General features: G+C 36.5%; 1 protein-coding gene and 1 long non-coding RNA gene across 25 annotated transcripts in view; one reads left to right on the top strand and one right to left on the bottom strand.

Moving 5' to 3' along the window:
- LOC129032980 (uncharacterized) overlaps positions 1–13,586 on the bottom strand; it is a 108,814-nt gene extending 95,228 nt beyond the window's left edge. The window contains exons 1-2 of the long non-coding RNA XR_010123854.1: positions 13,522–13,586; positions 11,925–12,000 (exon numbers count right to left, since the gene is read on the bottom strand). This is a non-coding gene — a long non-coding RNA (uncharacterized LOC129032980). The remainder of the gene's footprint in view (positions 1–11,924; positions 12,001–13,521) is intronic.
- A 125-nt stretch (positions 13,587–13,711) lies between these two features.
- Positions 13,712–25,367, top strand: part of RNPC3 (RNA binding region (RNP1, RRM) containing 3) — a 30,215-nt gene continuing 18,559 nt past the window's right edge. For 5 of the 24 annotated variants that reach the window (XM_063652454.1, XM_063652455.1, XM_063652463.1 and 2 more), the window contains exons 1-7: positions 13,743–13,870; positions 14,031–14,328; positions 15,760–15,807; positions 21,775–21,893; positions 22,814–22,897; positions 23,370–23,481; positions 24,168–24,236. In XM_063652454.1, the coding sequence (XP_063508524.1) occupies positions 14,137–14,328; positions 15,760–15,807; positions 21,775–21,893; positions 22,814–22,897; positions 23,370–23,481; positions 24,168–24,236 (624 nt within the window). In that variant the 5' untranslated portion in view covers positions 13,743–13,870; positions 14,031–14,136. Of the gene's footprint in view, positions 14,329–15,759; positions 15,808–21,774; positions 21,894–22,813; positions 22,898–23,369; positions 23,482–24,167; positions 24,237–25,367 lie in introns of all 24 variants that reach the window. The other 19 variants (XM_063652464.1, XM_063652462.1, XM_063652457.1 and 16 more) reach the window with 9 other exon arrangements.

Here is a 25,367-nt window from a genome sequence, read left to right as displayed (position 1 = left end):
TTTTGAAACCAATGAGAACAAAGAGACAACATACCAGAATCTCTGGGACACCGCTAAAGCAGCGTTAAGAAGGAAATTTATAGCACTAAATGCCCCATCAGAAAATGGGAAGGATCTAAAATCAACGCCCAAACATCACAATTAAAGGAACTAGAGAAGCAAGAGCAAACAAATACAAAAGCTAGAAGAAAACAAGTAATAACTAAGATCAGAGCAGAACTGAAGGAGATAGAGACACAAAAACCCTTCAAAAAAATCACTGAATCCAGGAGTTGGTTTCTTGAAAAGATTAACAAAATAGACCACTAGCAAGACTAATAAAGAAGAAAAGAGAGGAGAATCAAATAGACACAATAAAAAATGATAAAGGAGATATCACCACTGATCACACAGAAATACAAACTACAATCAGAGAATACCATAAACACCTCTATGCAAATAAAACTAGAAAGTCTAGAAGAAATGGATAAATTCCTGGATACATAAACCCTCCCAAGACTAAACCAGGAAGAAGTCAAATCCCTGAATAGACCAGTAACAGCTTCTGAAATTGATGCAGTAACGAATAGCCTACCAACCAAAAAATCCCAGGACCAGACAGATTCACAGCCAAATTCTACCAGAGGTACAAAGAGGAGCTGGTACCATTCCTTCTGAAACTATTCCAAACAATAGAAAAAGAGGGACTCCTCCCTAACCCATTTTATGAGGCCAGCATCATCCTGATATCAAAACCTGACAGAGACAAAACAAAAAAAGAAAATTTCAGGACAATATTCATGATGAACATGGATGCAAAAATCCTCAATAAAATACTGGCAGACCGAATCCAGCAGCACATCAAAAAGCTTATCCACCACGATCAAGTTGGCTTCATCCCTGGGATTGAAGGCTGGTTCAACATATGCAAATCAACAAATGTAATCCATCACATAAACAGAACCAATGACAAAAAACACATGATTATCTCAATAGATGAAGAAAAGGCCTTTGATAAAAGTCAACACTGTATCATGCAAAAACTCTCAATAAACTAGGTATTGATGGAACATATCTCAAAATAGTAAGAGCTATTTATGACAAACCCATAGCCAATATTATACCGAATGAACAAAAGCTGGAATCATTCCCTTTGAAAACCGGCACAAGGCTAGGATGCCCTCTCTCACCACTCTATTCAACATAGTATTGGAAGTTCTGTCCAGGGCAATCAGGAAACAGAAAGAAATAAAGCGTGTTCAAATAGGAAGAGAGGAAGTCAAATTGTCTCTGTTTGCAGACGACAAAATTATATATTTAGAAAACCTCATCATTGGCTGGGCGCCGTAGCTCATGCCTGTAATCCCAGCACTTTAGGAGGCTTAGGTAGGTAGATCACGAGGTCAGGAGATCAAGACCATCCTGGCTAATATGGTGAAACCCCGTCTCTACTAAAAACACAAAAAATTAGCCAGGCATGGTGGCACGCGCCTGTAGTCCCAGCTACTCAGGAGACTGAGGCAGGAAAATCGCTTGAACCTGGGAAGCGGAGGTTGCAGTGAGCCGAGATCATGCCACTGCACTCCAGCCTGGACAACAGAGCAAGATTCTGTCAAAAAAAAAAAAAAAAAAGAACTCAGCCTAAAACCTCCTTAAGCTGATAAGCAACTTCAGCAAAGTCTCAGGATACAAAATCAATGTGAAAAAATCACAAGCATTCCTACACACCAATAATAGACAAGCAGAGAGCCAAATCATGAGTGAACACCCATTCTTAATTACTACAAAGAGAATACAATACCTGGGAATACAACTTACAAGGGACGTGAAGGACCTCTTCAAGGAGAAATACAAACCACTGCTCAAGGAAATAAGAGAGGACACAAACAAATGGAAAATAATTCCATGTTCCTGGATAGGAAGAGTCAATATAGTGAAAATGGTCATACTGCCCAAAGTAATTTATAGATTCAATGCTATTCCCATCAAGCTACCATTGACTTTCTTCACAGAATTAGAAAAAAAACTACTTTAAATTTCATATGGAACCAAAAAAAAGGGCCCACACAGCCAAGATAATCACTTTTCTTAATAAGAAGACATACTAATGTATGAATGTTTGTATCCTGCCCAAAATCCTTATGTTGAAATCTTACCTCCCAAGGTGATAGATAATATTGGGAGATGTGGCCTTTGGGGTGGTGATTAAGTCATGAGTGGATTAATGGTCTTATGAAAGAGGCCCTAGAGAGTGCCTTGACCCTTCTACCATGTGATGACATAGTGAGAAGGCATCATCTTTGAATCAGGAAATGGTAGAACTCAGACTCACCGAGTCTGCTCGTGCTTCAGTCTTGGACTTCTAAGGCTCCAGAACTGTGAGAAATAAATTTCTGTTGTTTATAAGCTACTAGTTCATGGTATTTTGTTATACCAGTCCAAATGGACTAAGACAAGAGGAAAAGAGGGAAAAAGTATTTTAGCAGTTGTAAGAAAAGTAACCACAATTCTTTCTTTTATCCTACAATATGACGCATCAAGGCACAGAAAAAAAGGATATTAAAAAATAGTTAATTTTTAGGTCTATTTTATTCAGTAGCTAACTTTCTAAAAGAAAATAATGATTCTAAATATTGCTGTACTAAAAACAATCAGCACCATATTAAAGGTACTATTATTTATATTTGTTTACATGCCCACAATTTTAATGTATTTTGGTAAATTTAACTTGCCAAAGCATATATATACATTTAACCAATTCTAAGACATTTATATTTATGAAGATAATTGTAACAATTCAATAAGATGATCATTTACAGATTGATTATCTAATTTGTAGGTTCCTTAACACTCTTTTTTGTTCCTTTATACCAGGAGCCTTTTGATAATTTTGCTAAACATAGGTGAAGTTGGACAGGTACAGTAGCATTGAGCCTAACAGTTTCTTTTTCCAAGATGGTACATTGAGAGTTTAAAATAATCAAAAGGGACATATACTTCACATTGATATAGGGTGGCTAGTAATCAGAAAAAAAAAGTTCTTGCTCAAAAAGGGTAGCTTATGTCTTAGACAAAATCAAAACATATTTTGGAACCAGCAGGTAAAAGGTATGATTTTGAAAGACTTGGGAAACATCTGTTGATAAAGAATACATTAAGAGACCTTTTTAAACATTGCTTTTTAAATAGAAATGTGAATATACTAACAAAGGGTGAATGGCATGACAGTAATGCTAAAATGCATCACTATACAAAAGATGAGCTCCCCAGGAAGGTAGAGTACCTAATGAAATGAAAAAAAGAATAAAATATGGAAAATTATTATTTATAAGTAAATGTTTATCATCCTAGCAGTCTACAAAAACACATACATGACATTTTCCCCTATTTAGGGCTACTCTTCAGTTTCTGGTCTTAAAACATTTTGCCTTGGCTGGGACAAACTTGCCATCTAGTGACAATGACTGGTAACTACAGAATATGAAAATAGGCCCAGTGTACTCAAACATACATGCATGCATGATCTCAAAACTGAAACCAGCTTTTTATAAAAAAGTTCAAAGAATATTTATAAAGTACACATTATGAACTGTGGCTTGAAGATAAAGTGATGGATAAAAATTAATATGGCTCCCAAAAGTTGAACGAAGAAGATAGATATTATTCAAATAATCACCAATTAAATGTAAAAATAACAAATATAACAACTTCTATAGCACTCTGTGCCACATTAATTAATCTAATACTCATAAGCCTATGAGATATACATATCATTATCTCTATTATATATTTGAACATTGAGGAAGACAGATTAAGTAACTTCTCCTAGGTCACATAACAGAGAAGGTATATAATCTCAGATATTTTCCCTCTCAAATCTATGATTTAGCCACTTCTGAAGATAAAACTAAAAGTGTAATAGTGTGATAAACACAAGCAAGGTAAATATATGATTGGATAACTTTCATTCATTCATTTATTCATCTGTTTATTCACTCATTCAACAACTACTTATTGCATACCTATAATGTGCCAGGTACTACTTTTGGCAGGTGAACAAAGTAGCAAACACGACAAAAACTCTTACCTCATAGAGCTTCTAACACACACATGCACGTGCACACACACACACACACACACACACTAGTATATATTTCTAGGCTGTTATTTTACAAGAAATTAATAAGGCAAGGTTAAGTTATTAGTGTTGGTTAGGTGAGGAGAAATGTTATTTCCAGAGATGGCATGAAAGTCCTCTCTGAGGAAAGCACATCTGAATAAAAACTGAATAAACATGAGGGATATGAGCATCTGGAAGAGGAATGTTAGAGAGATAAAGGACATTTGAAAAGATTCGGTTTTTTATTTTATACCCCCACTTCCACTGCTGCAAGAATGACTAATGGGGGGTGCTCATGAAGCAGAGAAGTAGGACATAAGACAATAGACGTACCAAGAAGGGCTTTATATGACAAGAGAAAGACTGTAGGTCTTATTCTGTGATGGGAAGCCAATAAAAGGTTGCAAATAGGAAAGTAATCTGATGTAATTTATGTTTTTAAAAATCACATGAGTTAGTGTGAGGAAAACAGACTGTAGAGTGCCTAGAATAGAAGCAAGGAAACTAATCAAGAGGCTATTGGAACATTCCAGATAAGAGAAAATGATGAAGACATATGATGAAATCTAAAAGTCAACCAAATCACATTTTCCAATAATTATAATAAAAGAGAAATTATGTGTGTCATAACAAGCCAAAGAGTTTTCTGAAAATCAAATGAAAGGTCACATTTAGATGAGAATCAAGAAAATCATTAGGGGTGTGGCATATTTGAGTACAGAAAGACAAAAATATGTGGGTGTCTTTAAGAAAGTATAGTTTAGCTTCCATGTAGCATAAGGTGAATGTAAAGGTGAAACATAAAGAGTCAACTAAATGGAGGGACTTAAAGGATTCCGGAGATAAAAATTAGGCTCTGCTTTATTTTATTTCTTTTCTCTACTTTCTTAAGCAGCTTTCAGCCCTATAACCACTCAGTTACATGCTGGTTTTCATCTATTGTGATATACGTCTTTTTAATACCTTTGAGAGTGTTGGGCACAGAAAATGTTATTCAGGCATGACTAATAAATCTGCTCAAAGACCACCAGACTATGACACATCTATGGTCTGACAAAGGTAAGTTTATCATTTTGCAGCAGTAAAAAGACTACACAGTTGATGGGGCATTTTGCCAAAACAGATGAAGGAAGAGCCAGCATTCTGATTCATTTAAGAGTAAGGTGGGGTTTAAATAAAATTTAAATGAACAGTTCTTTGATAGGCTGAAAGAATAGTCTGGCTGTATTAGCATAAAGCCTGGACTAAGAAGTGGGTATAGGGTTCTGTTTCCTTGAAAACTACCAAGTTAAGATGACTGTGGAATCTTGTATCTGAAAAACATTATCTGAAGCCTTGCACCTGGGTGGAAAACTGAGGCTGCTTCTCTGTGTCAAAGTACCCACATAGCTTAGCTCTTCAGGCAATAGTGGGGTGTTCCCGTCTCACTAACATAATTTCAAAAAGCAAAATTTCTGACAGTTTGTAATTTTTACAGAACAAAGTTTTTCAATACTGTCACTGCAGTTAATTGACAAAAGAAATCATTTTATACTTTTATACCACTATAGCTTTTAATATATTTTATTAAAGTTTAATTTTAATACCTTGGTTTTGATATGAGTCAGGAGCATGCCTCTCTTGCGACTGAATAAGGGGGAGATCAGAGGTACTTAGAGAGTTAAGTGAGGGAGAAATTATCATTTGTTCAGGCCACTTGTAAGTTAGTCCTAAGAAGTTTGAGATTTCCTGGAAAATAATTGACATCTAGACCAGCAAATCACTGTAGGTGGTAGCTGGACTCTATGTGTATAGGGCCATACCCAAGAGGTTTATCTGTTGGGGTGAATGACTCAAAGGGGTTAGAGGCAGGAACTGAAGAAGAATCATAAGTGGTCAACCAGCAAGTATATTACTGATATCAAGAGACTATATGGCATAAATGCTGCAGGGCCCTCAAAAGGACAACTAAGGTGACCCATATATTTGGTTGCCTGCCTTGATAGGACATCAACAGCAAAGAGAGAGCTACTTTTCCCAGTGGATTCTAAAGCAGAAAGAAAAAGAGATGAAGAAAATGAAAGAAAAGACAATGTCACCTTCCCCACCACAGGTTCCCTGAGCTTAGAGAAGGGTGTATATTTAGAAGTGAGATTAGTATTAAAAACTGAACTGAAAGTGAATCTTAATTATAAATAATAGATTGTTTTTAAAATCAAAATAAATAGGAATGCTAAGGGTGATTGCAGAGAAGGGAGATCCAATAAAGCATGCTGAAGTTGTAAAATAGTTTGTTTTGTTTTCTGATTTTCTTTTGGTAGCCCCATTAGGTCCAGCTAATTCAACCTTTCAGCATCTGTATATAGATGCTTTTATTTCTATAAGATAGATTTGAAAAGCAGAATTACTGGATCAAAAAGTATGATAACATTTATCCAAATAAATATGAAGATTTACTTTTCTAAATGCCTGTGACAAACATTTGCCCTCATGCACACACCAATATTAAATTTTATAGCTATGTATAATGTTTTCCAGTTTGAGAATTGGTATATTCTTGTGGGGTCTAATTGGCATTCCCATTACCACTAGTAAGGTTAAACACCTTTCCATATGTTAATGGGCCATTAAGGTTTCCTTTTTGTAAAATCACCTGTTTATATTATTTAAACACATTTTTCTATTAATTTGTCTTTCTTTTTCCAATTTTTTGGTACCAGCTGTATTTTCTGACGTTTTTACGTAAGAGAAGATAATCTAGCATTGTCACGTTACAGAAAAACAACTACTTATGACAGTACCATTTATCAGGTGAAACATTTTCTCTAGGCATCTTCTGAAATGTTTAGTACATTTTAATTTTTTGATTGACTAACGTATTAGTCTGTTTTCATGCTGCTGATAAAGACATACCTGATACTGGGAAGAAAAAGAGGTTTAACAGACTTACAGTTCCACATAGCTGGGGAGGCCCCACAATCATAGTGGAAAGCAAGGAGCAAGTCACATCTTACATGAATGGCAGTAGCCAAAGCAAGAGTGCTAGTGCAGGGAAACTTTTTTTAAAACCATCAGATCTCATGAGACTTATTCACTATCACAAGAACAGCATGGGAAAGACTTGCCTCCATGATTCCTTTACCTCCCACCGGGTTCCTCTCACAAAATGTGGGAACTGTGGGAGTTACAATTCAAGATGAGATTTGGGTGAGGACACAGCCAAACCATATCAACTAATAAATACTTAAATGTATAGGTTTATATTAAGAAAAATAGCCTTCCAGGTTGCACATATTAAAAAAAATGTGCCATCCAAATGTATTCCAAATTATAAATGGAGTTAAGAAAGTATTTTAGAACAGGAATATTTTTCGGGTGCTATTTCCCTATCTTCTCTAGATTCCATCCCAGAACAGAAGACATAAGCAAGCTATATCCCATTAGAAAAGGCTGATTACCCCTGCAATAGCCAGAAGTTCACATAAACCCTGCCTCTGTTCATTTGTTATTTAAAGACAGAGACTAAGTCTACAAATAACTATGTGTGAGATCCACACATAATCTAATCTATCAATAAATAACAAAAATAATATTGACATTTCAACTTTCTGATCATTTTGCATAGAAATCTTTAGACAGGTTTCCTAAAGTCATCATGCAAACCACTGAATATGTAATCCCTGGTTGTCAGCAGTGTTTTTTATTTTCTTGATAATAACATTAATTTATTCACTGATGTTTTAAAACATATGTCAAATATTCACTAATATAATGAATATTATTCAATATTCATTATTAGTAATAATGAAATTATATATACAATTATTTATAATAAAATATATTTATGATAACTTTTATAACAAAGGTGAAAAGTTCCACAATAACAAATGGGATGAAGACATGAATTCTACCTTGGGAAAAAAAGAAAAGACTTTGATGATGTTTGTTTTAAGTTACTAATTGGATGGCTTAATACACAGTGACAACAAAAACACTGAAAAATCTAGTGTTCAGGTTTTTTGTTGTTGTTGTTTTTATTGTTGTTTTTGTTTGTTTGCAGTATGGGAAGAGAATACAGGAGGCAGAGATGGTGTTGACTGACAATGAAGAATTTAATGAAAAAGTCACATTTAAGCATCTGAAGAAAGTCAGGGAGCTAAGCATGCAGATATCTGTAGGAAAAGCATCCCTAGAAGACAGAATGGCAAAGGCAAAGGTCTTAGTTATGGGTCTGAAGTGTTCAAGCACAGCCAGAAGGTCAGTGTATTTATAGCAGAGGGAAAGAAGAGGGGAAGAATAGATGAAGGCATAAAAATAATATACTGGAGGAGTTAGATCATATAAATTCTCACAGACCAAAATAACTTCAGCATTTACTCTAAGTGAGGGGGAAAGCTACTGTAGAGTTTTGAAGATTTAACAGAATCACTCTAGCTGCTGTGATAAAAATATATTGAAGAAGCAATATATTTTTAATCATGTTAAAATGGACTTTGCATGGTAAAAACTAGTCCTAAGCTATCAATACCTTTAAGAGAAAAAAGTTATTTACTACTTATGCAAGTTTAGTGGGAGTGAAGTGATTCTGTAGGGGAGCTGTCATTGATGTGGTGAGTTGGTATTCTAGGCTATGTTTAGCTTGAGGTTCTATCACCTCAATATGTGGCCTACATGATCACTGTTTTCATACCCAATCTTCCATGCAATACTCTGGAATTGACACTTGTTGCTTTCATTAACACCCCATCTACCAAAATGAATCACACAGTCCCAACTAACAAGAGAGTTGGGAAATGTAAAGGAATATATGAAATAATTGTTGAGTCTTACTGTGTCGTCCAGACAGAAAGGGCAAAAGTAGGAGACTAGCCATGAGGCTATGACAATATTCCAGATAGATCATGGCTGCTTGGACAAGGATGGTAGAAACAGTGGGAACAGTGAAAAATGGTCAAATTTTGAATATAATTTGAAGGTAAGATAAAGGGAATTTGCTGAATGTCAAGGCATGAGATATAAAAGATATAGAGGAGTCACAGGTAACTGAGATGGGAAAAACTGAAAGAAAAGTTTTGAATACTATCAAGAGCTCACTTTTAGGCCTGTTAGTTTTGAGATGCTTATTACACAACATTGAGAAAATGTCAAGTAAGCAGTCCAATATATGGATTGAAAGTTTAGAGAAGAGGTGCAGGCTGAAGATATGATTTGGTAGTCATCAATGTATGGTTCTTAAAGCCATAAAACTGAATGAGATGACTTGTCCAGTATAAGTAGGGCAAAAAGAGAAAAGATTGAGCATGGGAAACTCCAGCCTTTGGAGGTCAAGGAGATGAAGAGCAATCAGCAAAAGAAACAAAGAGAGTCATCAGAATGATAGGAGAAAAACTTGGCAAGTGTGGTATTCAGCAAGCTAAATGAAGGGAGTTTGGTTTATTGGTTGTTTATAGGGTGTTTTTTGTTTGACTGTTTTTAGAGCAGAGTAAACAACTGTGTTTGGTGAGCAATGCTTATAGATCAAGAAGGATAAGATCTAAGAAATTATCACTGGATTTCGCAATGTGTAGAGGTCACTGATGACCTCGAGAAGGGCAATTTCAGAAAAACAATTGGGATACAAATCTGATTGGAATATTCTAAACAGAATATGGGAGAAGAAAATTGGAGACAACAAATATAAACCACCATTTCCAAGAGTTTTGCTATTAACAGAAAGAAATGGAATGGTAGCCAAAGAGGAAAGTGGAAAGAAGAGAGTTTTTAAAAATTATTTTATTTGCTTTTGGCTTTTTTAAACAAAAGTGTAAATAATTGCATTTGTATATACTGATGAGAAAGGCTCAGTAAAGTACATGAGAAGGCAGGAGATTTACTTCCCAAGAGACAGGTTAGCTTAACCAAGACTCACAGATACAGTTAGGATTAACAGGTATGGGAATCCTCTATAACTTGGTTCACTTTTTTTCCCCGAATGAGATTAAGAAGCAAGGCCACCATCTAAGAATGAAAGTGGGAAGGACTCAAGGTGACAGGAAATAGGAGAAAGCATGGAGTCAAAGATTTACTAGAGTAAGGCAGGAGAGAAAGTGAGATCAAACAGTAGAAGTGGTGTGTTTTGGAAACCAAGGGAAGATAGTGTCTCAATGAAGAAGTGGTCAAGTATGCCAAGCATTGCTAAGAAGCTAAAATGAGAACTGAAAAGGCCTATTAGATTTAGTAACTGGGAGGTAACTAGTGACCCTAACAAGAACTACCTTGTGGACTGATGGGATCAGAAGTCAGGTAGGAGCACACTTTGGAATGAATGGGAGGTGAAGAAATAAGAATAATTATGTCTCTCTCTTTAGAAGCTTGGCTATGAAGGGTGAGGGGAACGCTTTTGGCTAGAAGCCAGGACAAATATTGGGATCAACCCTTCTCCCTATTGTAGTTCTCCAAAGCATGCCAGAGATAGGACCCAGCAGTTTTCCTGTCTTCATGTGGAAAAATAGGGAGTTTGGGGGTAAAAGGGAAGATGTACCAGGGAAGTACAAACAGCCATGTGGTCAAGTGAGGAAAACTAGGGACATAAACCAAAGGAAGCAAAAAAGGTAATTCTGTCTGAGAAGGTACTCAGTGACATGGAGGAACTGATGAAGATGAAAATGAACCCAAGAAAACCACCACATTAGCGGGGACCTCCATCAACACACAAAACCCCTGAGAGTAAGAATGAGATAAAGAACCAAAAATTGCTCAGTGAAGTCAGACACTCCCAAGCTCCACTACTTTTCCCGCCTCCCATTCCCCAACATAGAAAATCAAGACCGAAAATAAGTTAAATTCACAGTTCTCAAACTGTGCTAAGGTGCCCCAGGTACCCTTGCCACCTTATAGAGGTACTATAGGATATTTTAAATATTTGAGGGAAACATAGCAATACTCACTGCTTATCAGACACTACCTGAACTACCAGCTTGAGATGTTTCTCAATTTGAACATTAGATACTGTTTAATTCCTTTTAAGAATGTCATATCTTTGAAAAGCTGGGTTTTTGGCTGTTGCTCTCATATAAAACAAGTGCTTCTCGGAAAACCAGAGTGGAATAGGAAGGTGGCATCAAAGAGTGCTAGAAAAAACTGCTGGGACAATAAAGGTACCAATAACTGAAAAAGTTTGGGAACTTCTGGGCTAGACAAAGAGAAGGGAATGAGAAAGGTACTTCTCAGATACGACCACACATACCTACACTCAGACACAGAAAAGATTAAAGTGTATTACATATTCCTGCAATCCTTTAGGTCAAGCCTGATATAAGGTGAGTGTAAGAAGAGACACCTTAATGTAGTTTGAACTTGACATCTCAAACCAACTGTACTGATAGCAACTGAAAGTGACTAGAAAATTATGACCTCTACCTGAGATATTGTCAAGGAAAGGATAAGGTAGATTTCATTGGAGTACAACTAAAAGCAATTAAGTGGAGAGAAAATAAAATTCTATCATGTAACTATTCCACTCAGTCATGATACCTGAATTACAGTAGATAATGACCATTAAACTCTGCCTGACAGCCCCTGTAGTAATTCCTAACTGTAGGAGGCAGTGGTAAATATAAAAGTGAATTCCTTCATGCATTCATTCATTGAATATATATTTACAGAATGTGCACTATGTCTGGAACATTTTACTAAACATAAGAGTCACAGGGAGGATGTGATGGTGATTTTGCCTGACACCTGTCACCAACTGATCCCAATAGTTGATTTGGCTGATCTGGCTAACTAGCTGGGTTCCCCTTCCTTCCTAACTGCCCCATATATGTCTCTTCCAAAGCTGCACACTCGGCTGAGGAGGATGACTTACCTCCATAGAGGAGGATGATTTTTCCGTAAGGGCATATGCGTAGCAGTGCTCCCTTGCTAGAAGCTCCAAACAAGTCCTCAAAGAACACACCAAAAAAAAGCCGGTGAAGGATAGTGTTTAAAATAGCATGACCACTCCAATCGGTTTATACGACTACCCTATTTTTTCCAAAGCACTTATTATTCTCTGAAAAGAACTTTATTTACATGTTTATTCTGTCTTTATTTTAGAAAGTAAGCATTGAGAGGGCAGGAATTGATTGTCTTCTTCTTCTTCCTTGTCTCAACTTCTCAACATCTGCATGTCCCATGACTCCATTCTGGGCACGATTCTATCTATACCGTTTGTCATTCTTCAGATATAAATACCATATAGGTTGATGCCATACCTAGTGGTGACCTTTCCCGAGAATGCCAAACATACACATTCAACTTCCTACTTGAAACAGGGATACTGAATTGATACCTTAAACTTAATATATGTTCCTCTATTCCCAATGTCCCACTACAGTTTCTAATCTAGCTATACTTGGTCAATCTTCTCACATTCAGTAAATGGCATCATCATCTACAGATGGATAATATGGAGTTTAAGCCAAAAATCCAGAATTCATCCTTGCTTACTATTCTTCATCTGCAAGTTCCTATCAACTCTACTTCTAAAACATATCTCAATTCCAGTTCCTTCTCTACATGTCCACTTTCACCAAACTATTATGGCAGTGTTTTTCTCCAGACTTCCACAGTAGTCCAACTGGTCTTTCTGCTTCTATTTTTCGCGTTGCAACCAGAGAAATTTTCATACCTAAACTTTGATTCTCTCCCCTCAACACACACCTAAAGAATTTGTCAGTTTCTAAATGTTCTTTAAATAAAAAGGGCTCCTAACAAATCTACAGCGTCTACATGGTCTGGCTCTACCTATCTGATATTTTGGTGGGTGTGTGTCTCCTAGTTTTCATTAGTAGCTGTCTCTCTCCTCTTCCCCAACCAATGCTGGATGACAGCAGATTGTTGGTATACTGCTTACTGCTGTATCTCTAACATTTATTTAAGTAGCAAAAAGCGCTGTTAAGAGGAACTCTGGTTCTCTAGACTGTAGCAGCTACATCTAGCATAAAACCTCTCTTTAGAATCCTCAAGGCCCTCTCCGTATGGGGTGAGGGGTACATTCCTGACCCTCCGGGGATGATCCCTGCCTCACTCTATTCAGAATCTAGGCAGAACAGTGGATTAGAATGTAGACCCCAAGTCAGAACACCAAGGGTCAAAACAGCTCTTCTATTTTCTAGCTGTGTGATTTAACCTCTTTGTACATCAGTGTCCTCAGCTGTAAAATAGGGAGAAAAGTACCTACACCCCCCCACACACACACACGCAATAATTTATTTATTAGGTTACCTCTTCCTAGAGGCAACCATTTCTGTGAAATGAACCCTGGCAGGGGCCTATCCATCTTCTAAATGCCTACTGATTCAAGAAAAAAGTCTCAACGTTTTGCCCCTTAAACTGAGTTCTCTTCCCTACATGGTGTCTAATGAGTTGACAGAAGAACTGGCTAGCTTTATATTTTACCATCTAAAACTGTAAGAACATACCCGGTATTTCCACACCCAAGTTCTCCTCCTTGATATTCAGGCCAATTCACTTTCCCAAGGCCAGAGCCGCGCGGGCAGCTACAGATAGCGCTCGCCGCGGCGCCGCGCCGCGCCCCGCCCCGCCGCGCCCCGCCCCCGCGCCCCGCCCCGCCTTGCGCTCCGCCCCGCCTTGCGCTCCGCCCCGCCTTGTGCCCCGCCCTGTGACGGTCCCAGGCCGTACATGCGCAGTCGTGAGTCCTCGTGTCCTTGAGCGTTCAGCTTCTTTCCCTCAAGTGGCTGGGGTTCGTGTTTCCTTCTTTGATTGACAACTTGTGTTAACTCTCGCACATCTCTGGGCCAGTTTTTGCTTGTAAGTCTTTCCGGAGCTACCAGGAATTTAAATCATTTTGCTTTACTGTCATTAGCATCGCGCCCTTCCCCGAAGAAAGTCTCCGAAGGGTTGCGGCTTTTCGGGTGGCGCAGTTCTCGCGAGAAGGTGACTTTCTGTCTCGGTATTTCCTGGTTTCCAGAATCCTTAGCGCGAGGCGGAAAAAATATTTCTCCCAGCTTGTGTTGATGCCGCGATTTTGACTGAGACTTCTTCCCACGATTTGTGTTTTTGCTTCTCCAAGGAAAATGGCAGCTCCTGAGCAGCCACTTGCGATATCAAGGGGATGCACGAGCTCCTCCTCGCTTTCCCCGCCTCGGGGCGACCGAACCCTTCTGGTCAGGCACCTGCCGGCTGAGCTTACCGCTGAGGAGAAAGAGGACTTGCTGAAGTACTTCGGGGCTCAGTCTGTGCGGGTCCTGTCAGATAAGGGGCGACTGGTAAGGGAGCGCCCCTCCGGAGTCTCCCGGGAAGGCATTTGGGAAGTGACCGGGGAGGGGGAGAGCTGACAAGAGTAAAATGGAAACGAGTGGGGAAGATGCACTTGTGTAATGGGAGCTCCCCCATCCTACCTCTTTTGTATCAAAATATCTGCTCTGCGAAGTGGAGTTTTAATCGGCTGGAGTCTGGATTAGTCATAGCATTGCAGAAAAGGGCAAGTGAGAACGACAAAGCAGAAGAATGGAAATTAGCTTAGTTATATTGAGTTTTCGGATCCATCCTGAGAGCCTCACAACTTTTTTGAATTTGGGGTTATTTCTCCTGGACTCAAGAGTATTCTTACAAATGTGCATCAAGGGATTTTTTTAAAGTCCTAGTTCATTTATAAGCCAATGTTAAATCGTTAATTAAAATAGAGGAGAAACTACATTGGTGACTTGAGTAAATTAAATGCAGAATTTCAACTAGAAAAAGAGGCTTTTCATAAAAATTTCCGGATGTCATCTTTTAGGGAACAATTTTTTAGGGCTGTTAAGAGTACCTAAGTAGGAATTTACACAATTACTTTGTTTTGCTTTATATCCAAAGATATTTTAGATTTCTCTTCATTAAAATAGGAATAGCGATGGGGCAAGACATCAGTGGTTTTAGTTTCCCTAGGTGATTTTAATGTTAATGTGCAGCCCAAGTTGAGAGTTACTGAATTAGAAGAAAGACCAATTTTGATCAGTTTAAGTGTCATTTATACCCTCAAATTAAAAAAAAAAATTCTATATGGCTCAATTTAAGTACATCAGGTCATCGTGTATCAGATTAGACAAAATTAGAATGTGCGATATAATTATTAAAGTAACTTTTAATAAGCATTGACCAGAGCTCTTCCTTGGCGTAGTGATTCTTTTACTGTTGATTTGTGTTTCTTTTCTGATGGTTTTTAAAATCTGTATAATTTATGTTTAAAAATAGACTTCTCCCGTTGAACATTATTACAAAGATAAAGCACAAAGGAAATATGCACCTTGAAGAACAATTTCTCTGTTGGTGAATGTTTTTAAACTGCGCATTGTTATGTATAGAGGAAAGTTTAAAATCTTTAGATCTGTCATAAATGAAGGAAATAAATTTTTAGTTGGCTAAAAGTGACCCTCTGTGTAGAACAGGTCTTTAAACTTTTGGTCTTTTGAACTGTTTGCATGTGTAAAACGTGTGTCTTTATATAATAGAGGTTGCATAGCTTTCATCTAAAGTGTGACTCAAAAAGTATTGAAAACCACTGGACTGAAATTAGTAATCAGTTAAATGGTCTTGAGTTTTCATCCTTTCCCATGATTTTATTAACATGTCACATTACTCCACCGGTAAAATGTCAGATTTCTTTATGAGAAACTGAAATTATATTGGAAGTAATTTGTACCTTAACTCTGTTTCAGAAACATACAGCTTTTGCCACATTCCCTAATGAAAAAGCAGCTATAAAGGTATGACTTTTTCTTGACGATTAAAGTTGTCAACAGTATCCTCTTATCCAATCTTGGTTCAGATAATGTTGAACTGTGGTTTTTAAGAAGCAAAAGCGTTTGTATTCCAACAGTTTCCCCAACAGACTACATTTGATTTGTCAGTTGGCAGATCTTGCCCAGTCCTTTAGTAGATTATCTATAAAGCAAATCTAACTGCATATGTAATTAAAATAACAATTTCTAAATGATTTAGATTGATAAATATCTCTGTGACTGTTACAAGGTAAGATGTTTCAAGTGTTAAAAGGAGAATATACATTTCTTTATAATGCCAGGGAATCATTCACAGGAGGTGATCTTTTAGCTAGAAGTCTAATGATTAATTGGATATTTTCAGAAGGAAACAAGGGGAGATGGGCCTTCTGGGCTTGGGGAACACCAAATAAAGCTGTGAGACATTGGAAGTTATAAGTGGAGCAGGAGCTAAGGGTTGAGATGGAAATGGGACTTGAAAAATAGATCTGAGTCTGGAAGAGAGGTATTGAGTTTGGTTTAGTAGATGGACACTTGATACTTTTGAGCTGGCTCATAATATGATGAGGCCTGTGAAAGATATCTGGTATAGTTCATATCACGGATTGGATGCGCAGAATTATTAGAGGTAGGAGACCAAATGGAAGGCTGTTATAATGGCCAAGGCAAGAATAACTATCTGAAGAAGACAGTAAGAAGACAAAGGGGGAAGTAGATATATACTCAATAGAGATTGAGTTTGTAGGTTTTATAATATAGGGGTTGAGAGAGAGAACAGGATATTTAGATTGAGGATTGAGTTATTTGGGTTGTTATATTAGCTGACATGAGGATCCAGAGGATGTTTGCAAAGGCATATGATGAATTCACTTGTCATCTGTTAACTTGGAGGGGTCATTGGGCTACTTTTATGGAAATATTTAAAAATATTAGTGAGAGCTGAGGCAAGGTGAAGAATGGAAAGATTCTTCAACCATGTGAATAGATATGATTGCCCAAAGGATAATAAGCTAGGAGAGAAGAATGGGAAGGAGCAGTTAAAGTAGGAGAACTAGAAAGGAAATTATCACTGATGCAAAGAGAAGTGTGTTTTAAGAAGATGAAATCCTGTGATGATGCAAAATGAGGAATGAACACATCTATTAAAGTCTTTTTGCCATGAAACAATAGAAATGACCCAAATTCTTGTCGGTAAAAGGAAGGGAAGCCTTAAATCACATTATATCCATATACTGGACTGCAACTGTCTGAGAATGATGTCAAATGGTATGTGTTAATAGGGAATGATAGCCCAGATAGAATACATGAATAAAGTTGCGAAACATTATATATGATTTAACCTCAGATTTTTTGAAACTAATAGTATACATGTTAGCATATACACAGAAAAAATATGGCAGAACTATACACCAAAATGTTAAAAACATCTTTCTCTGAGAGTAGGATTACAGAGGGCTTTCATATTATATTAATATGTACTTTCATAATGATAGGTAATTTTTTTTCAGAAAAAAGTATTTTTAAAAATATATCATAATACATTATAAATAAAGTATGGTAATGAAAAACGCGTTGTTTTAGGGTCAAGAATAACTTGGAGGAGAGGACATGGAGCCAGTCATTGTCTTTGGAAATGTTTGTAGTGAAAGGAAGCAGTAAGAGGTTAATGGCAATATTGATAGGGCTTTTAGGCAAGAGAGCATTTGGCCTTATTGGAAAGTGTTAGATTAAGAAAACAAAGGGAGAAATGTTCAAGAATAGAGTAAGTAGCCGAGTCAGGTAGGAGGAGTTAACATTAAAAATGAAAAGCCATAAATCTTTGAAAATAAGAACATATGTGATACCCATTTTGAGAAGAAGAAAGTTGGAGTAAGTCAGGTTAGGTGACCTTCATTTCAGATAATCAAGGCTTCACTGATAATAAAGAGGTCTAAAGTTCATTTAGGGTCTTGAAAATTATTGAAACATTTTGAAATTAACTTTGGATGATGATGTAAGGCAGGGATCCTCAAATCCCGGGACACGGACTGGTACCCAGCCACGGCCTGGTACCTAACCACCGCCTGTTAGAACCTGGGCCGCACAGCAGGAGGTGACTGGCAGGCTGAGGAAGCTTTATCTCTATTCACAGCAACTCCGCCTGGCTGCCTGAGCTCCACCTCCAGTCAGATCAGTAGTGCCTTGGCCCCTATTGTGAACTGCACATGCAAGGGATCTAGGTTGCACTCTCAATGAGAATCTGACTAATGCCTTATGATCCGAGGTGGATCAGTTTCATCTCGAAACCATCTTCTCCCCACCCCCCACCCCGGCCTGTGGAAAAATTGTCTTGCACAAAACCGGTCCCTGGTTAAGGCTTGTAGTTTCATGTGTTCAAAAATATTAAGTACCTACTATGTGCTAGATGCTGTTTCAGGTTTTGGGATTATATGTGAAGACAAAGATGATTATAGTTCATATTCTCAAAAGGGGAGACAGACAATAAATAATAAACTTTAATATTTTAGGAGATGATAAATGCTATGGAAAAAGGACAAGTAGAGCAATAAGATCAGGAGTGCTAAGTGGGGAGAGGTCAGGCTGTAGTTAGGGTTATATTTGAACAACAATTTGAAGGATGCGAAGGGAGTTAGCTAATGAAATTTCTGGGAGAAGTACGTTTGAATTAGAGGAACAGCTGGAACAGGGGCTCTAGGATGTGACCATGCCTGTCATGTTGTTCAAGGAAGCCACTGTGACTGGAGCAGACATAGTGGGAGTGATCATTGGATTTGAAGTCAGAGAAGTCATAGAATCTATATTATGTAGATTATAGTAAGGAACGTAGATTACTGTCAGTAAAATAGCCATTGGAGCAAGGGGGTGACTTTGATATTTCAAAGAATTGCTTTTGCTGTTGTGACTAGACTGAAGAGAGGGAAAGGTAGAAACAGGGAAATCCGTTAAAATATTGCGGTAATTCAGTCCAGAATTGATGATTGCCTTGACCACAATGGTAGTGGTTAGCGATGATTAGATTCTTTATATATTTTGAAGGTAGAAGCAAGGATTTCTTATTGTATTTATTCCAATAGGTTTTGGGGGAACAGGTGGTGTTTAGTTACATGAATAAGTTCTTTAGTCGTGATTTCTGAGATTTTGATGTACCTGTCACCCAAGCAATCTACACTGTGCCCATTGTGAAGTCTTTTATCCCTCACCCCCACTCCCAACACTTTCTCCTGAGTCCTCAAAGTCTCTTGTATCATTCTTATGCCTTTGGGTCCTCATAGCTTAGCTCCTACTTAGGAGTGAGAACATACGATGTTTGGTTTTCCATTCCTGAGTTACTTCACTTAGAATAATGGTCTCCCATTCCATCTAGGTTGCTGCAAATGCCATTATTTTGTTCCTTTTTATGGCTGAGTAGTATTCCATGTTATATATATACCATAATTTCTTTATCCACTCATTGATTGATGGGCATTTGGGCTGGTTCTGTATTTTTGCAGTTGCAAATTGTGCTGCTATAAACATGCATGTGCAACTATCTTTTTTGTATAATGACTTATTGTCCTCTGGGTAGATACTCAGTAGTGGGATTGCTGGATGAAATCGTAGGTCTACTTTTAGTTCTTTAAGGAATCTCCACACTATTTTTCATACTTACTGTACTAGTTTACATTCCCACCAGCAGTGTGAAAGTCCCTTTCACCACATTTCTGCCAACATCTATTATGTTTTGATTTTTTCATTATGACCATTATTGCAGGAGTTAGGAGGTATTGCCTCATGATTTTGATTTGCATTTCCCTGATCATTAGTGATGTCGAGCAGCTTTTCATATGTTTGTTGGCCATTTGTGTATCTTATTTTGATAATTGTCTATTCATGTCCTTAGCCCATGGGATTGTTTTTTTTCTTGCTGATTTGTTTGGATTCCTTGTAGATTCTGGATATTAGTCTTTTTTTTGGATGTATAGATTGCAAATATTTTCTCCCACTATGGGTTGTCTGTCTGTTGATTGTTTCTTTTGCTGTGCAGAAGCTTTTTAGTTTAATTAAGTCCCATCTGTTTATCTTTGTTTTTGTTGCATTTGCTTTTGGGTTCTTGGTCATGACATCTTTGCCTAAGCCAATGTCTAGAAGGGTTTTTCTGATGTTATCTTCTAGAATTTTTATGGTTTCAGGTCTTAGATTTAAGTCCTTGATCCACCTTGAGTTGATTTTTGTATAAGGTGAGGGATGAGGATCCAGTTTCATTCTTCTACACGCAGCTTGCCAATTATCCCAGCACCATTTGTTGAATAAGGTGTCTTTTCTCCACTTTATGTTTTTGTTTGCTTTCTGGAAGATCAGTTTCCTGTAAGTATTTGGGTTTATTTCTGTGTTCTCTATTCTGTTCTATTGGTCTATGTGCCTATTTTTATACCAGTACCATCCTGTTTTGATGACTATGGCGTTACGGTATAGGCAAACAGGATTTCTTAATGACTTGGATATGGAATGTGGGAAAGAAGCATTAAGGATTACAAGATTTTTGACCTGAATAACTGGAAGAATGGAGTTGCTATCAACTGAAATAGAGATGGCTCCCGGTGGAGCACATTTGGGGCTGGGGGAGAGATTAAGTGGTTTAGCTTCTGAAATGTTGAATTTGAAATGTTTGTTAGATACCTATGGGGCGCTATCCATTATTTGAATATGTGTTCCTTGACTTCAGGACAGAAGTCTGTGCTGAAATTATAAATTAGTGAAACATTAGCATACAGATTTAAAGTTCGGATGCTGGATTAAATCACCAAGATAATATGTTGAGAGAGAGAGGAAGACCAGGACGAGAGCTCTGGAGCATTCTAACATTAAGAACGTGAGAGAAGGCACAAGTCAAAGAGATGGAGGAGTACAAACCAGCGAGCTAGGAAGAAAACTAAGAACGTGTGAAGTCTTGAAGCCAAGTGAATGACATGTATCAAGGAAGGAGTGATTAACTATGTTAAATGCAACCAAGTGAAGACTAGGAGTTGATCATTAGCCCAACCATACAAAATTTGTTGTCTATGATAAGCAGTCTCAGTAAACTTATTAAAGCATTAACCTGATTGAAATAGCTTTGAAACTGAATAGGCAGAGAGGAGTTGTAGATAGAGGGTTTAGATAACTTGTACAGAGTTTTACTGCAAAACCAATAATACAAATTTAGGATGGGGGAAATAGGAGCATGTTTTCATACTGATAATGCATAATCCAATAGAGGACAGTAAATTAACAGTATAAATAAGATCACCCTCCACACCCCTCACCACACACATTTCCAGAGCATAGCTAAGTAAAGACCCTTGAGTAGATGAGAGGATGGAATTTAGTATATAAGTTAAGCAGCTGGATTTAGATAGGCATGTGGATAGTTAATAGATGATAACAGACAGCATGCATATGCTAGTAGATGGGGAGTTATAGTGGGAGTCTATTCTCATGTCATCACTTCAGTTGTCTCAAAGTAGAAAACAAGGTGCTAAGCTAACGGAATACAAGAAAAATATTGTGAGGTTAAGGAACAAGGAGAAAGTACAAAATACTCTCTTAGATATAGGTGGAAAAAATAGACTAAGATTGTAATAAGTAATTTTGTGGCATAATTAAAGATCACCCTGAGATTTGTGGTAGTTTTTTAAATTGAAAGTGAGGCCAGGGAAATTTGTTAGTTTGTTTTCTAGCCATTTTCAGCTGCCCGGGTATAAGCAGAGCTGGCATAAAGTGGGATTTAGCCAGATTTTTATTTTCCTAAGTTATAGGAAGTAGTCCTTTAATAAGTAATAAAGGCTTGATAGCCTGAGATTAAAATTAAATTAGGAAATAGTCAAGGAACTGTTTACAGCATTAGCAAAAAAAAAAAAAAGTATAAAAATTGGTCTCTAACAGATCATTTTTGGTACAATTGTGAAATGTTTACTCTTGTTCTTTTAACTGAAGGCACTGACAAGACTCCATCAACTGAAACTTTTAGGTCATACTTTAGTCGTTGAATTTGCAAAAGAGCAAGATCGAGTTCACTCCCCATGTCCCACTTCAGGCTCTGAAAAAAAAAAAAGGTATAGATAATACATTTTTGTAACATTTTTAAAGTGTGTTTTTTTTTTAATCAGTTATACAGTTATTGTATTGTTTTCAGACTAGCAAGTACGTAATTGGAAGAGTAATGACAGATTTTTCCATTAAACCTAGTACAGTAAAACAGTATGTTTATTTTTGCTGCTAATTGTGCATTAGGAACCAGATTTAATATTACGGGTTAATCATTGTGAAGTGGGAAGGGAGTGGGCTGAAATGAATTCATCTTCAACTTTCAATGGAGGGAAAATAACTAGTATGAACTCTTTGTATCAGAGATACCACAGTGTCATGAAATCAAGACTGGCATTTTGTTTCCGGCTGTGACTCTTTGTAGTACAGCTTCACAAATTTGCTTTACACTAGTGGTTCTCAAAGTGTGGTCCCTAGATCAGCTGTATCATCTATAAACTTGATCAAAATACAGAACCTTGAGCTTTAACCCAGTCTTACTGAATCAGAAACTTGATTGAGGGATGGAAGGGATGGGAAAATGTTGTAGAAGTCTATGAGTTTTAATAAACTCTCCAAGTGATTTTGACACACATTAAAGACATTTGATTACCACTGTTTTATGCCATGTAAACTTTAGTTTTATTTTTGTTCAGTGACAATTATGCCATCTTCATAGTCTTGCTATGAAGAGTATATGAAAATATGTAGTGCTCAACGTAATAATAATACAGAAAGGATTCAGTGAAGGTTAATTTTAGTTAATTTTAGTTCCCTTCCCATTTATTGGTGTTTGCTTGAGAAATACTTGAAAGTTTTTTTTTTTTTTTTTTTTTTTTTTATAAAACTGTTTTTATAATGACATGTTTGAAAAGGTAATTTATCTTTTCTGTGTGCAGTTTTTCACTCTTTGGAAAGATAAGGTTAACTTTGATTCTGTATGTCCCAGGTCTGATGACCCTGTTGAAGATGATAAAGAAAAGAAAGAACTTGGTTATTTAACAGTAGAAAACGGAATTGCACCAAACCATGGGTTAGCATTTTTGTTTGCTTTTCTTTTGCTTTTGTTCTGTGTTATATACAGATACACAGATATCTTACTGCTTTTTGCTTATTGTATATTGTGATATACAGATATCTTATTGCTTATTGTATATTGTGTTATATACAGATATCTTATTGCAAATAAGATAATTTTAAAAAACAAAGATATTTAATGTCATCCATGTTTTTAATATGTTGAATAAACATTTCGAGTTATGAGTTTGTCATTGAATTCAGTGCAGAGAAAGCATCTATTAAAATGTTCAGAGCTACAAGATAAACCTCTGCCAAGAAATGCAGTAGCTTATTTTTCTTTTTAAATGTACTTTGGATCTTTTAGGAACAGGGTAAATCTAATGTACTCTATCATTTGAGCGGTGTGTTTGTTATCAGATTACCTAAAATGAGTTACTGATATGAAATTATTAAAACAAGCATCTTAAATGTTTTTTATTTTATAGGCTGACTTTTCCTTTAAATTCATGCCTCAAGTATATGTACCCACCACCTTCCAGCACAATCCTAGCCAACATCGTAAATGCCTTGGCAAGTGTGCCTAAGTTCTATGTACAGGTAAGTAGAATAAAACTTTTCCTAAAAGGACTTGTTTGTATAGCTTGATACTTTATTTTTCATGCTGATTCTCATAAAAGTAATCAGCCTAATTCTAGACAGCCAGTGATACAGTATTTTAAATGTAATTAAATATTTTCTACTTTCAAGTAGAGACTTTTATAAGGTATAGTATAAGTGGATAGTAATAAACAGAAGCTAGTTTGGGAAATGTAATTTGTGATAAGTCTCTATTACTTTAGAATACATCATTAACATAGAGATTCTTAAAAGAAAAGTTATAGTAGACCCCTGAGCAAATGCTTAAAAATATTGGCAGTAATAACATATTTTTTTGAAGTACAAAGTATAGGTGATTTTTTTTTTATATATTTCTCTGTTTTATAATTTTACAATAATTGGGTTAAAGATATAAAATAATTTCAGTAGTTTTTATATTGCAAGAACATTACATTCTTAGCGATGGGACTAATTGAACATGTAGAATTGACATTTTAGGAAGGTTAATCTGAGATATACTAATGCCTTGTTTTACCTTATGCAGAGATTATAAAGGCAAGAGATGGGCAGGTCTTCCTTTACACTCAATTAGTAAATAGTGTTATAGCAAAGTTTCTTAGTACATAAAATACAAGATGTGAGTTGAATCATTTTATATGTGAATTTAAATGTCTTACCACTTTAAGGTCCTTCATCTTATGAATAAAATGAATTTGCCCACACCTTTTGGACCAATTACTGCGCGACCTCCCATGGTAAGAAAGCTCTTAGAATTTCCAAGTCCAAATTTCTCTTCCTGAATGGGATTATTGAGGCTGAATTATACAGGTGTTGTAGCAACCTCTGATGTACATTGAAAATAAGGAACGGATATAAAGTAATATGATGATAATAGTAGAACTGAGAACTGTAAGTGAGGAAAAGACAGAATATGAAAGAAATGCTTTTGTCAATAAAGGCTATCATTTCATCCAGTGTTGTTAAGTTTTTTGAGCCAAAACATTGTGCCATCCTATAAGGTAGTTACACTTAACTAAATTACCTAAAGATTTCATAGTTCTGGTTTTGTCACAAATAGAGCTTTGTTTGCAAAAGACGAAAAAGGGGGCTGATATTTTTATTAGACTTGACTATGCAAATCTGTCAATAATTTAGAAGTAGGCTATACCTGCTCTTGAGTAATTTTAGTTGTTATTTTGCTATAGTACTCCTAGTATATTTATTAATAATAGCAATGCAAAATTATTAATACTTTGAGTGTTCATATATGAATAGAAGACAATGTGGTTTGGGATTTGTTGCTTTTCTAATGTATGTACTATTAACTTTAGGATTTGTTTTTTTTTTCTTTTTGTAACCTCAACACCTACTCAATGCTTGATATATTACTGGAGAATTAATTAAGGTTATACTAGCTGCTGTTAACAAATAAATTCTTAGTCATTTAATACAATAAAAGTTATTTTTGGTTATGTCAGATCCTTTCCAAAAGTAGAGCAGAGGGATATTTTGTTCTACTGAGCCATGAAAAACACCTGAATTGTTTTGACCATGTGCCTTCCCAGGTTGATGAAGACATTGCTATACAGTCTGCAGATCAGGAAGGAAGAATTGTATGTGGGAGTTTTTAATGGTCTCATTTCATTGGCTATAACTCAGTTACAAGGGGAAATATAACTGCAGAGGAGCTTTGAAAACTTAGTTCAGCTGAGGGTAAAGGAAGAAGAGACAAATTTTGTGATCAGCTAGTGATCTGCCATACAAGGTGTTCCCTCAATATGTGTAGAATGTGTTTAAAAAAAAAAAAAAAACATGTGATGGAAATGAGAATGAAGTATTCAAATGGAGTTTGTTCTATAAATATTTTAGACTGCCATAGTATTTTT

Source organism: Pongo pygmaeus, chromosome 1 (assembly GCF_028885625.2).
Source record: "Pongo pygmaeus isolate AG05252 chromosome 1, NHGRI_mPonPyg2-v2.0_pri, whole genome shotgun sequence".
Lineage (NCBI taxonomy): Eukaryota > Metazoa > Chordata > Mammalia > Primates > Hominidae > Pongo > Pongo pygmaeus.
Note: the sequence above shows the minus strand (reverse complement) of the source record. Positions and strands in the feature narration are given on the sequence as shown.